General features: G+C 43.3%; 1 protein-coding gene across 1 annotated transcript; it reads right to left on the bottom strand.

Annotated features, from left to right (window-relative positions):
- Positions 1-1,071: 1,071 nt before the first annotated feature.
- LOC143181127 (uncharacterized) lies at positions 1,072-6,157 on the bottom strand. The gene is made up of 2 exons (XM_076381370.1): positions 3,346-6,157; positions 1,072-1,778 (listed from the first exon to the last, which is right to left on the bottom strand). Exons 1-2 carry the CDS (start codon positions 6,155-6,157, stop codon positions 1,072-1,074), a joined length of 3,519 nt encoding a protein of 1,172 aa, XP_076237485.1.
- Positions 6,158-15,235: the final 9,078 nt, after the last annotated feature.

The following is a 15,235-nucleotide window of genomic DNA, read 5'->3' as shown; positions in this document are numbered from 1 at the left end:
AAAATTACGTGTCAGGAAAAACACGCGAAGAATCAGAAAATGTCCCGTAGGCGGTTCTGGGGTAAGTGCCGTGGGGTTCATCACAGTCCTCTTACCAAAAGGCATAGCCTTCCCCACTCCGTGGCCAGATCCTTCAGGAACAATATTCCCATTCTTTAGCAATACGGTGTCGGACCGCTTGCCTTTTTCCAAACACTCGCTCTTCTTCTAAACAGTCACACAATACCCGATAGCTGGGAGGCCCAACGTAGCCATCAGCCATCGGTCGCCGGCGGGACTGTTTAGTCTCATGCACCCTCAATCAGCCATTCGTAAACTAAGACCCTATCATAAATCCCTCAACGACACGTCTTCGTTTGGCTAACCGTCCCAAACTCTCTCTTAAAATACGTTGACGCTAACACGGCCAACCTGACCTGCTTCACGCTTTCGGGAAGCATCCATTCTCTTTTGGATATAATATCCTTTTGACATACTTAACAAAATTCAGAATCATCTCAAATGTTACTCTCTCCTACGACTGAGCGCTTCACGGAGTCTGTAACCAACTCACATGTCACCCCTCAAACGTCTCAGCGCTTTACAGAGTCCGTGACCAAAACAACCATCACCCCTCCAACGTCTCAGCGCATTACGGAGTCCGTGACCAAAACAACCATCACCCCTCCAACGTCTCAGCGCTTTACGGAGTCCGTGATCAATAACCATCACCCCTCCAACGTCTCAACGCTTTACGGAGTCCGTGATCAATACATGGTAACCTCCCCTACGCACAGCGCTTTACGGAGTTCGGAACCGAATTTAGCAACAATTCATTAGAACAAGGAACATAAGATTTATTCTGCTAACATAATAATTAAAGTATTCATAGTTATTGCAGCAGGGTGACATAAATACCTTATATTATAATATAATCGACAACAAAAGTGTAAGAATACAACATACAACACTAAAAGAAACATCACTTTCTCTCTACAAGTAATATAAGCATAAAAATAACTCAGGAGACAAATAATACAAAGGGAAGCATCTATAACTAATTAGGGTACTAATAAACACCGCTAAACACCGCTAACACGGCTCCTCTGTGTCCTCAACATCGCCATCGCTCAGGTCAAACTCGTTGTCCCATTCACCTCTCCATAATCTAAGGCGGTCTATGGGCACCGTTTGGGGTCTACCAGATTTCCCTATAATTTCAAAACGATCGTTTTCAAGAACCTTGGAAATAGTGAAAGAACCAAGATATTTTACAGCTAATTTCGCCCTTCTGTCGTCGGCAGGTTTCGTGAATACTGTGTCGCCTTCTTTGTAAACTATGTTATTTCTACGTGTTTTATTGAATCTGAGTTCTTGTGAAGCCGCATTTTCTTCAAGCCGTTTTGCTGCTACGTCTCTATCACTAACAACATCTATGACCTCATTCGTCGGTGGCAATTGTTCTTCAACCCGTGACATAATTCCCGGCCCTTGATCTAGACCAAACAGTAGTCGACAAGGTGAAAATCCTGTCGACTTCTGTACGGTGGTATTTAGAGTGAGCATTAATTTAGCCAATTTGTTCGGCCATTCTGCACCCTTTTTTATTTCAACAGTAAGGAGATTTGTTACAGTTCCTACGTAACGTTCAGCCTGACCGTTGGCTCGTGGGGCTCCCGTAGCAATAAAATGAATCATACTACCATGTTTTTTAATAAATTGCTGAAGCGGTTTATAAGTGAAATTTGTCGCCCGATCGAAAACTATAATCCGCGGCGTACCAAAGAGTGTAAGGCGTTCTTTAAATACATGCAATGTTTCAGGACCACTTAAAGTTTTTAACGGAATTAATTGCAAATACAGTAATGTTGCGGACGAGAGCCGTTTCGTCTACACGGACGAGAGCCGTGGTTTATCCCCACTACCTCGTTTGATACGTGCCGCCGAGAAACCAATTCTTGGAACCATCGTGTTCGAGCTCGACGCCCGAGAACAAGGACGTCATAAAAAACAACGATAGCATTAGGGATTTAAATAGGAAAAATTGAAGTTTCTTATTCGCAAACGGATTTTCACGCAAGTAACACCAATCGATTCCTTGTGCTTTCTCGATTAAAATGATGTCAAACACGACATGATTCCGATTATTTTTAACAAAGATACATAAAACTTGGTTTGTAGAACGAAAGGTCATGCTCGTAAACAGACCCGGGCGCGACTCTCGTCCGTGAGTGGTAGTCGATTTTAAGCACGACCAGTCCCGAGCGCTGCTCTCGTCCGTGAATGGTAGTCGATTCTAAGGCACGACTAGACCCGAGCGCGACTCTCGCTCGCGAGTGGTAGTCGATTCGACGAACGCGGCTCTCGTCGTAGGGCTAACTCCCTATTATGTATTCCCTCATATTTTTGTGTTTAATTATTTAATCACTGAAATTATTAAGAAAATGAAAGCGTAATACAAAAAGTATGTATATAAGTTCCGTTTTAAATGTTTAGAAATTTTTATTTTTTTATTTTTAATATCTTCTTTCCGACATCGATTAAATATAATATACATAAATTCTGTTTATGTCATTTTTAGCTCGTAAAGAACTGATAGAAAAGTAACTTTGACGATTCTCCGTAACCGTCGCAGGGTTCCAACCTTTATTATTTAAATATCTTTATTATAAATAATAGGAATCATGTCGTATTTGATATCATTTTTATCGGAAGAGCACAAGGAATCGATTGGTGTTACTTACGTGAAAATCTGTTTGCAAATAAGGAACTTCAATTTTTCCTATTAAATCCCTAATGCTATCCTTGTCTTTTCTGACGTCATTGATTTCGGGCATCGAGCTCGAGCGAGACCCTTTTTTTTGCTTCCCCGGTCGTGTACCAATTATCTCGGCGACCGAGAGCAAAGGAAGCCGAATCGACTACCAGTACCAGTCGCGGACGAGAGTCGCGACCAGACCCGAGAGCGGCTCTCGTCCGCAACATTACTGTATTTAGTAAACGCGTCGATTATTATCAAAATATGTTGATAGCCCTCCTTAGAAGTTTCAAATGGACCAACACAATCACAATGAACAGTGTCAAAGGGTATACATTTTTTTGGTATAGAATGCAAATAACCTTGTCTTGGACCCGAATGCCTTTTGGCAACAATACAAGTGATACAATGATCAATGTATTTTTTAACAAATGTCCTCATTTTCGGAAACCAATATTTCTGTGCCACCCGATCATAAGTCTTATCAAGTCCTACATGGCAATTTTCATCATGATAGAGACGCAGCAGGCCAATTCTACTCCCCTTAGGCACAAAACTTCTATACACTATTCGACCTGTGTCCCTACGTATTTTCCTACATAAACTACCTTGCCTTATCTCAAAATCTGTGGATACAGTATGGTTCGCATTAATTTTGTCGATTATGTCTTTTGTTTCGTCATCTTTTTTCTGCATAACTTCTAACCATGAGCCCTCGCAGATAAAATCTACTCGGTAGTCCTTCGGCGGATTTCTACTTAAATAATCGACATGCTCTATACATTTACCCTTACGATACTCTAATTCAAAAGTGTAATCTTGTAAAAACATCCACCACCTAGCGATTCGTGGTATTAAATCCTTTTTATTGCTAGTTGCTTTTATAGCATTACAATCAGTGACGATTTTAAAAGTGATTCCTAAGAGATATACACGAAAATGTTTTAATGCATTTACAATAGCAAGAGTTTCTAACTCGTACGAGTGATAACGCGATTCCTCGGGCGTTGTCCGCCTGCTATAATAAGAAACCACCCTCAAATCACCGTCTAGTCTCTGAAACAGTATTGCCCCGTAACCAAGAGAGCTCGCGTCCGTATGTAGTTCGGTCTCTCGATTAGGATCAAAGATGATCAGCAGTGGCTTTGAACAAAGCTTATCTAAAATATATTTTCGTGCACACTCTTGTTCCTCACCCCATTCCCAGGGTACATTATTTTTTGTTAACTTAGTGATACACGCCGTACGTACCGCAAACTCAGGAATAAATTTCCGGAAGTAGCTTGCAAGGCCCATTATCTGTCGTACCTGTTTTACATTGGTAGGTGCAGGTGCTTCTAATAAAGCATTCACCTTTCCCGTTCCAGGCCTAATGCCATCAGATGAAATTTCTCTACCTAAATATTCGATCTGAGTCTTAAAGAAGGAACATTTCTTTAAGTTTAGAGAAAATCCTGCTTCATCGAGTGCTATTAAAACACCCTCTAAACGTTTAAACCCTTCTTCTATTGTCATTGAAGGAATTAATATATCATCTACATATATCAAACACGTTTTATTCCTTAAATTTTTCAATGCAGCATTAATAGAACGTTGAAAGACTGCAGGCGCATTGGACAACCCGAATGGCATGCGTTTAAATTCGTAATGTCCATCGGGCGTTACGAATGCTGTTTTTTCAATAGAGCATTCAGCAATTGGTATTTGATAAAACCCTGACGCCATATCCAGAGTGGTGAAATACTTTGCACCGCCTAAACAATCTAATTGATCGTCAATCAAAGGTAATGGGAAACGATCCTTCTTTGTTATTCTATTAAGCGCCCGATAATCTACACACATGCGGTCCTCGCCATTTTTCTTTTTCACTAAGATAATAGGGCTTGTAAAAGGTGATCTACTCTCTCTAATAATATCATTGTCTAACAATTCGGCTATTATTGCACGCACTTTCTCTCGTTCTATCAGTGACAAACGATATGGGCGGTAACTTACCACACTATCTCCTTGTGTCACAATCTTCATTTCGCCTGTACTTACTTCTCGAACCTTACTTCCTGTCGCCATCATATGCTTATACCGTTCCAACAAATTCGTCAGGCGTTCCCTCGATTCGTCGTTCAATCCGCTCAAAGTGTAACAAGCCAAATCCTCGGTCGATTTTGTCCTTCCTTGAGTACAGCTAACGCGTTGAATCCGTGTCGTACCATCTGTGTCGGTGACCATCTGTACATCCCCGTTGTTTAGGACGTTCTTCCCAACAATGAGATCGTATGGAATAGAAGAATCCGGAACAACAAATATATCTAATTCCAATGTTAGGCCTTCCGTCTGAATTGTGGTTGTAGTACTTCCCACAGTAATAGTGGCAGAATTTGATAGCCCCCTAACGGTTGTCACGAAAGGACTGATTTTACAGTTTGCCCTCTTTGCCACAGTTTCTTTTACCAGAGAGCATGTAGCACCGCTATCAAGGAGGCTTTCTTTAACGAGGACATTGTGTAAGAGAACAGGCGTCAGTTTATGGTCCAACGAATAGCAAGCATTCGTTTGTAATTTTTCAGCAACAATATTAGGTCTCTTATTGTTTTGTCCATCCCGACGTGCTCGCTGCTTAGTAAAACAGTTGTTCTCTCCATGTCCCCGCTTGTGACAATAGGTGCAAATAATCACACGCTGCGGTGGGTTGCGTGTTTCCTCTAACTTCGACTGTTTAGCATAAAACCTTGCCGTATGTCCTTCTTCATTACAGCTGTAGCACCGTCTTTTGAGATGCGCCCGGCTTCGCTCCTCCAATTTTTCCCGAATTGCTTCCTTAACGGGTTTTGCCTTTACAAACTGCGACATTCCCGAAAGCATCTCAGCCGTAGTTTTATAGCGTGCATTTAACAACGATTGTCGCACACTACTATCAGTTACATGACCAATCACTAAACTAATCAATTCATGTTGTTTGAACTCAACACGCGTTTGTCCATAAAACTTGAGTTTATTGCGAGCATATTCGGAATACGACTCTGCCGAATCACTGGTATACGCGACGGCCCGAGATAATCGTTCACACAGTCGATCTTCCGTCACAAATACTGAGCATAAGTCCTCGCGAAATTTCACCCACGTTCGTGGAGTACCGTCCCAACTTTGATACCAGTTTTTAGCTGGTCCAACAAGAGCGTGAGTGGCTAAACTTAATCTTTGAGATGCGGAAAGTTTTTCCGTGATTGTTTCCACAATATCACACCACTTATTAGCGTCTTCACCAATGTCAACACCACTAAATCCTGGCACTGCATCCACACACGTTTTGTCCACCATCGCGGTCGACGCAGAAGGTACAGCATTTGACATAACTGTTCCCATGAATTGTCGGAAAAGCTTCTCGAACGAAGGCGTATCAGATACAGATGACGCGTTATCCATATTGCACGTGGATTTAACAAAGTAAAACTTTGATACCGTATCCCACTTCTGATGTCAGGAAAAACACGCGAAGAATCAGAAAATGTCCCGTAGGCGGTTCTGGGGTAAGTGCCGTGGGGTTCATCACAGTCCTCTTACCAAAAGGCATAGCCTTCCCCACTCCGTGGCCAGATCTTTCAGGAACAATATTCCCATTCTTTAGCAATACGGTGTCGGACCGTTTGCCTTTTTCCAAACACTTGCTCTTCTTCTAAACAGTCACACAATACCCGATAGCTGGGAGGCCCAACGTAGCCATCAGCCATCGGTCGCCGGCGGGACTGTTTAGTCTCATGCACCCTCAATCAGCCATTCGTAAACTAAGACCCTATCATAAATCCCTCAACGACACGTCTTCGTTTGGCTAACCGTCCCAAACTCTCTCTTAAAATACGTTGACGCTAACATACGGATCCGACGACGATCGCACTGAAGGCATTCAGGAGCCAGTTTGACTTTATGAGGGCCTCAACTCCAAAGGAATTGGCTATGGAGACCATACGGAGCACTCCAAAACAAGTTACCGTAAACGATATGAAGGGTCAGCCTAAGTTTAATAATCTTCCTTCCGTCTCGGGGATCAAATTAATCAACACACAAATTAGAACCTCATCCACTAATATGGATTATGAAAACATACCGAACATCACAACACATAACCGATTTGACATATTGAATGCCTTCATCACTCCGACTTCTGTTACTCCCGAAAACACCAACCTCATTCGTCAGACAGTTAGCCCACAAGATACCAAAGGAGAAAAACCTCCCCCTATCTACGTTAAAAACTTTGATGGAGACATCGTGAAATTATCCAAGTCACTGGAGTCAAATTATGGAAAAGAATTTAACCTCAAGTTTCTGGGTAAACAGGTTAGAATCCAACTAACAAAGGTCGACGACTTCACTAACCTGAAACAAAAATTGATTGCAGGAAGCACACCTTTTCACACTTTCACATTAAACTCTCAGAAACATTCAACTGTTGTGCCGAAGGGTCTGGCTGAAGTTCCTATCGATACCCTAAAGGAAGAAATTGTAAAATACGGTCTAACACCTACTCACATTTCCGTCCTCAGACCAGCCAAAAACACCTCTGTCTACTGCTCATACAAAATCTCATTCCCCATGGGAACATCTCACAATGAGATAAATAAAATCAGATACATTTTCTACACCAGAGTGTACTGGGAAAAATTCTACTCAAAAAAGTCGTACACCCAATGTTTTAGATGTCAGTCCTTTGGACACTCCTCGGCCAACTGTAACTTGTCTCCAAAGTGTGTAAAGTGTGCAGGTAATCATCTTACCAAAGAATGCACGAAAGTCCCAGAGACTCTCCCAGTCTGCTCCAACTGCTCAGGTAATCACACAGCTAATTACTCTAAGTGTCCGGCCCTTGAGAAATACCTAAATCGAAGAAATGGTAAAGGAGGACAACGTGTGCAAGGGTTATAAGCCCCAGCCATAAATCAAGAGAACTTTCCAACCCTTCCTAAAACTAAACATTACATGCCACCCTCCTCAATGGCTATGTATAAACTACCAGTCTCATACAAGGAAGTACTCCACCCTTCTTCAATTGGACCTTCGCCAGTTACTCCTGGCACCAACTCCATCATGGAAACCTTCAACGTGTGCAAAGAAATTAACAATATTTGCAATATGGACGCTCTTCTCAATGCAGCCAAACACCCATGAGTGCTCACACCCATCCATTTACATAGGGGTGATATATAATCCGCCTAATAATAATTTAAGCTCTGCAGACCTTGATGCATTCACTGGGATAGGATCCCTATTCATAATTGGCGGAGACTTCAACGCGAGGCACACCTCCTGGCGAAACTGCAACAATAATAAAAGTGGTATTACACTTACTCTTGGAAAATAGCAAGAGTGATACCCATTTCAAAACATGGGAAACCCAAAAACGAAATAGATAGCTATAGACCAATTAGCTTACTGCCGATCTTGGGCAAAGTCTTTGAGAGGTGCATCCTCAACTTAATGAATCAACACATTCAGGACAAAAATATACTCATCAATGAACAATTTGGTTTTAGATCTGGATACGCCATAATCCATCAACTCATACGAATTGCTTCGGCCATAACTCACGAACTCAATGTAGGCAGACTGGCTGCCATGGTCCTTCTAGATCTGACAAAAGCATTTGATTCCCTCTGGCACGACGCCCTAATCTACAAACTAAACAAATGTGGATTTCCAATGGTTATAATTAAACTTCTTCACTCTTACCTAACTCAAAGAGGGATCTTTGTCTCCATCCATGGCAAGAGATCCGGCACATACACCCTCACATCAGGAGTGCCACAGGGCTCCATACTGGGACCTTTATTGTTCTCACTCTTCATTAATGACATCCCAAGAATGTTTGGCTTTCTGTTGTCATTGTATGCTGATGATACAGCCAAACCGCCTTCTCATGGAAAACCACAGCATTACTGTCGAAGATACAAGTATATCTCAATGACATTCTGGATTATTTTACCTCCCGGAACCTTACAGTAAACCCCTCCAAAACCCAGGCAATCTTCTTTAATACAATAGGGGCTCCTCCTCTGGCCGATACACTCAAGATTGGAAACAATAGCATTCCGTGGTCATCTGAAGGCAAATATCTCGGAATTATCTTTGATAAAAGGTGCTCCTGGCAGCCAGCAATCAACGACAGGGTCAAAAAAACCAGGAAAGCAGTTGCGGCAATCAAAAAATATCTCGCTCCATCCTCACGACTTAATCTAAAACTCAGGATTCACACATACAAAACCTGCATACGTCCAGTCCTTCTTTATGGACATCAGATTTGGGCTTGCTCCGCCAAAACCAACTTTAAAAACATACATTACACCCAAGGAAAAATCCTGAGAATGATCACAGGAAAGTCTAACACATATTCAACAACACAGCTACACAAAGACACTGACACGGAGCCCATACTGAACCACATCAGAAGATCCATTAACAAATACTCAGTCAAAAACCATCAAAACCCGCTAGTCCAGATCACTGGCACGTACGATTTACATCGTATTCCATACAAAGTAAAATACCTTTTTCCCCTCATGATGAGACCATAACCTATCAAGCACTTCATATTGACCTCAATTTTATAACTCCCTAACAATCTTATAATCCCTAATGCTACTCACTCTTTTAATTAAACAATACTCGGGTTTTTGAAAATTTTTCCCGGCTTCAACTTAAAGTATTCACTATTAGGACATCAAGACGGTAATCCTATATCAATCAGCTGCTGACTGCTGGTAAGGGGGCGCTGCAGCTCCCAGGAACGGTACAAACACACTTAAGGAACACGTCACAGAAATAAAAAAAAAAAAAAGAAAAAAAAACAAGATACACTTCTCAGTAGATTCTCTGATCACACAATCCATTCTCTGATTGAGAATTATTCCATTCTCTGATTGATTCTCTGATCACTTTGGATAGCATCAGAATTATTCAAAAATTCAGTTCATTCTCTGATTGGTCTTTGACGCGAACGGTTAGTCTGAAATATTCAACATCAACTTGGAGTCAACAACCCAACAGTGAGTACCTGTTACGCGAGAGTCGTAGCTGTTCATTACCGTTGTATCGGTTGTGGATCTCTTATTAGCACTGTAGGCTCTGGCCTACGTGACGCGATCTTAGGGACACGGAAAATTACTGTACACGTGGTCTTCAGTGGAATTCTCTTTATTTCCTCTGCTCGTTGCGCTCGCTTGAGCTAGACTGTTTCTCGTCGCGTGGGGATGCCGAGAATACCTCGGGCCAAAACTCCCTAGAGTATCCCGGCTTTTCTCCCAGTTGGCAGTGGCGCCGCTACGCCCTCTGTGGGCGTAACTAGGGAGTTACCTCACGCTCCCTACAGCACCTTGAATGCCGCTTTGTGGGTGTTTTTTCGGGAAAGGTTCTGTATTTGGTGCTTATGTTCCTTCAAATTAATTGCCTGTGCATGATTTGAAAGTAACAATTGGCATTACGCCGAAGGAATTAGTCAGGCCTCGCGCGCTATGTGCGTCGAACCCAAACCCTACTATCTACAAGAGGATTAAATGCCACCGGGGCATTTATTTCACCAATTCTTTAACCAAAACTACGATGCCAAAAAGAACCGGAGACAACACCACATCAAGCAGTTCAGAGGTCATCCTGGCTGCCCTGCAATCTTCGCACCCTTCGCACACTTCGCACGCTTCGCACTCCTCTGATGTCCGCCCCAAAAAGGGAAAAACTTCGGATAGCACCACCATCAAGGATAACCCTATGGACATCGAGGTTCAAGCGAATGTACCTACAAAAAATAGGTTTGAGTTCATAAACACTGAATTCTTCAAAAATCAGGTCGGTGAAGCTAATCTCAATAATACCACATCTCTTAATACAAGAAAACCTATCACTACTTCCGCATTAGATAATCACTCTAAAACTCTTTAAGAAAGACCTCCTCCTCTTTTTATTGACGCCGGAGCCCATAGTGTCATATCCTTAGCAAAACAGCTAAAAAACAGTATAGGCAGTAAATTTAACCTAAAATTCTTAGGGGACCAAGTAAGACTTAATTTTGATGAAACACAAGATTATTTAGATTTCAAAAATACTTTAATTGAGGAAAAACTGCAGTTCTATACCTACTCATTAAAGTCACAGAAATCCCTTGTTGTTGTGTTGAAGGGGCTCTCTTCTATACAGCAAACAGAGATAGTAGATGAATTAGAGTCACTGAGATTAAAAGCCATAAATTGTGTTCAGGTCAAGGGAAAATCCTCTTCTAAATTTTCTATTTATAAACTTACTTTTTCTCCCTCTATTACCTTCACCCAAATTACAAAAGTTAATCACTTATTTTATCTCCGGGTTTACTGGGAGAAATATTATAACTTCAAGAGGTATACTCAATGTTTTCATTGTCAATCATTTGGTCATGCTTCTGCCATTTGCAATAGAATCGAAAAATGCGTAAAATGCGGAGGCTCTCACGCAACACGCACATGCACCAAACCTCCCGAGCTACCACCCAAATGTGCGAACTGTGGGGAATCCCACACAGCCAATTACTCCGGCTGTCCATCTCTTCTCAAGTTTTTGAGCAGTAGAAAAACTCAGGTCCAGGCTAATAAAGCTGATAATAGAAGTACCCTCCAACACGGCTTTCCAAATAAAAACCTTGTACATCAATCAATAGCTTCTCAATCACAGTTGCATAATGCTACCCCGGTTAGAATGAGTCCAAACCCCACTTTCTATACACCCAAACCAGTTAACTCAACTAGTTCACTTTCATACGCCAACGTTCTTATGGGCAACAGTAGCCAGAAACAAGCCCCACATGAATCTCCCCTTTCAATAACGGAAGATATCAAAAACCTAACAAAAGCTGTTAAAAACCTGGAAAAGGTAATAGACATCAAAAAAATGACATCTTTAATAGTCCCTCTCACGCACAAACTTACTGCATGCCAAAATAACATAGAAAAACTACTGGTCATTCAGGAATTTGCACAGGAAATTGATGACTAGCTCCTCTAAACGCTCACATAACTTCATGACATGGAACGCATGCTCCATCACCCCTAAAACACAAGAACTCGACTTATTTCTTCACAATAATCACATCTCTGCTGCAGCAATACAGGAAACCTGGCTAACTTCAAACTCACGCATCCACATAAAAGACTACTCTGTGGCAGTTCGGCACTGCCACCACGGCCTTGTCATTTTCTCTCAATTTCCATTTCCGTTTTCTGTTCTGACTTTCTCTTCGACTTTCGCTGTTCTTAACCTTTTCTTCTAATGCTTTACAATTTCCTGCCTATTCTTTCTACATCCTGTTCCAAGGATTGGCACGGGTCTGGTCATCGTCAGTTACATCTGGCGGCCAGATCCGCGCGAGGCTCAGGACAATTTTCCCCTTTTTACTTTCTTCACTCATCTCTCTGTTCTGTCCGCTTTCCTCTTCGTTTTCCAGCCCTCTTTCCATCCTTCTCTCTTCCTGTTACTATCTCTAGTTTGTAAGGTATAAGAAGGGATGATGTGAGGGCGCGCGGACAGTCGGAGTCAAACTGCTGTAGTTTACGCTTCATCGTGATAATAAACCAGTTTTTAGTTAACCACATTTATGTGTCTCTTGATTAACTACCTCAATTATTGGTGACCCCGACGTGATCGGTGACTGTTGATTGTGGTGGACATTACAACTGTAGAAACTGAATAGTGTTATCCGCGTAGATTTTTTATTTTATAGTGACTCAGTGTATATATAAGAACTGTGAGTGAAGATGGCTACAGGTCAGGTGACTAACGATTCTCTTGGCGTTGGAGCACCTTCGGTGGATCGCGTAGCGGTTCGGATTCCCGAATTCTGCCCTTCCGATCCGGAGATGTGGTACGGGATGTCGGAACGCAGCTTCGAAGCATCCGGAGTAACCTTAGAAAATACCACGTTCGGGTATATCTTGGGTGCTCTACCTCCACAGTACGCCGCGGAGGTCCGAGACATTATTATGAATCCACCACCGTTGGATCCATATCAAAAATTAAAAACGGAGCTGATACGTCGTTTGAGTTCGTCGCAGGAGCAGAAGACACGACGTCTGCTCGAACATGAGGAGATCGGAGACCGCAAGCCTTCGCAGTTCCTGAGACACCTGCGTGGATTAGCTGGGACGGCGGTGCCTGATTCTGTCTTGCGGACCCTCTGGATGGGACGACTTCCCCAAGGAATGCAGGTAGTCTTAGCGACGCAGAGGGACGTGGAGTTGGACAAGGTTGCCGAGCTTGCAGATGCGATTGCTGAATCGTCAACTCCCAGAGTGCAAATCTCCGAGGTAAATTCTGCTCCTGCCAATGATCTCGAGGCGCTATTAAGCATGAAAATGACACAGTTAGCGATATCTTTACGCCAAGAAATCTCGGCAATTCGGCAAGAATTGACGTCCGACGTTCGCCCTTCGCGCCGCGATAGGGATTCGCGCCCACGATCGCCTGCACGTTCGAGTACTCGGTCGGGTTCAAGGAGCCGCAGACATGGCAAACGCGGTGTTTGCTGATATCACTGGATGTTTGATACGGATGCTCGTAAATGCATAGCGCCCTTGTACCTTCAATGCGGGAAACGATCAGGGCAGTCGCTAATGGCGGCCAGCGACCCTAGCCCGACGTCACGCCGTCTTTTCGTTACCGACTGCGACACGAAGACACAATACGTGATCGACACAGGAGCCGACCTTTGTCTTTTTCCTCGGAAGATGATTAGAGGGTCATGCGAGAAGTCTACCTACGAACTCGCTGCAGCAAACGGTACAGCGATTGCGACGTACGGTGCGAGAACACTCACGCTCAATTTCGGGCTACGGCGGGTTTTTACCTGGCGATTCATCGTTGCGGATGTGGCAAAACCCATCGTCGGTGCAGATTTTTTGTCACATTTTGGGTTACTTGTAGATGTGAGAAATAGGCAACTGCTGGATCAGGTCACATTATTATCAGCAAGGGGACGTCCGGCTGTCGGAACGGTGCAAGCAATTCCATGCATCAAGACAATCATGGATTGTTCTGCGTACCATAAACTTTTACGGAAGTTCCCCAACATTACGAGACCAGAAGGCACGCTTACGGAATCGAAGCATTCTACGGTACATCATATCCACACCACCCCAGGACCGCCGGTGGCTTGCAAACCGCGGAGACTTGCACCTGACAGACTCAAGGCGGCGAAAAGAGAATTCGAGACCATGATGCGTTTAGGAACAACTAGACCTTCGGAGAGCAGTTGGTCGTCACCTTTGCACATGGTCCCGAAAAAAGGACAAAACGAATGGCGACCATGCGGCGATTACCGTGCCCTTAACGCGCGCACACTTCCTGATCGGTACCCAGTTAGACATATCGAGGACTTCGCGCAGGCTTTACGGGGTAAAACCATTTTTTCAACAATAGACCTAGTTCGAGCTTACAACCAGATTCCTGTTGCTGCTGAAGACATACCAAAAACAGCTATCACCACTCCATTTGGACTTTTTGAATTTCCGTCCATGTCATTCGGACTACGCAATGCAGCGCAAACGTTTCAGCGGTTTATCAATGAGGTGTTACGAGGTCTGGATTTCTGCTATGCATACATCGACGACATCTTGGTAGCATCATCAACCGAACAAGAGCATTTTCAAACATCTGGAAATCCTTTTCGATAAACTGCAGAAGTATGGAGTGGTAGTTAATCCCGCGAAGTGCATTTTCGGTAAAGTTGAAGTGAAGTTTCTCGGTTATTTGGTGTCCAAGGAGGGGACCCGCCCATTAACGGACAAAGTGGATGTTATCCTGCAATATCCTCAACCAAGCACAGCTAAGCAGTTGAGGCAGTTCTTAGGTATGGTGAATTTTTACAGACACTTTATGCCTAAGGCTGCACTTGATCAAGCACCCCTCAACAACCTGCTACACGGCAACATAAAGGGTAGCACACCAGTGCATTGGACACCAGAAGCCTCATCAGCATTTATGGCCTGCAAACAAAGCTTGGCGCAGGCTGCACTGCTGGCCTATCCGGAGGTCAACGCACCGTTGGCGATTACCTGCGACGCTTCCGATTCTACGGTAGAAGCCGTCCTTCAACAGCGCATAGGCAATGACTGGGAACCATTGGCATTCTTTTCTAAAAAACTAACAGCCGCAGAAACTAAATACGGAGCTTATGATAGGGAACTCTTAGCGATTTACCTATCGATTAAGCATTTCCGGCATATGATTGAGGGAAGAAGTTTCCGGATTTATACAGACCACAAACCACTGATATTTGCTTTCCGTCAGAAATTAGAGAAGTGTTCTCTAAGGCAATTTCGATACTTGGAGTTCCAGTCAGTTTACCACCGACATCCGCCACGTTTCCGGTGAAGACAACGTTGTTGCCGATGCATTATCGAGAATTGAAGAAGTGGAGCAAACGCTAGACTTTGCGGAACTAGCAAAATCCCAGGAAAAGAACGAAGAGCTGCAAATCTACCTGCGCGAAGG

The sequence above is a fragment of the Calliopsis andreniformis genome, chromosome 6, assembly GCF_051401765.1.
Source record: "Calliopsis andreniformis isolate RMS-2024a chromosome 6, iyCalAndr_principal, whole genome shotgun sequence".
Taxonomy (NCBI): domain Eukaryota; kingdom Metazoa; phylum Arthropoda; class Insecta; order Hymenoptera; family Andrenidae; genus Calliopsis; species Calliopsis andreniformis.
Note: the sequence above shows the minus strand (reverse complement) of the source record. Positions and strands in the feature narration are given on the sequence as shown.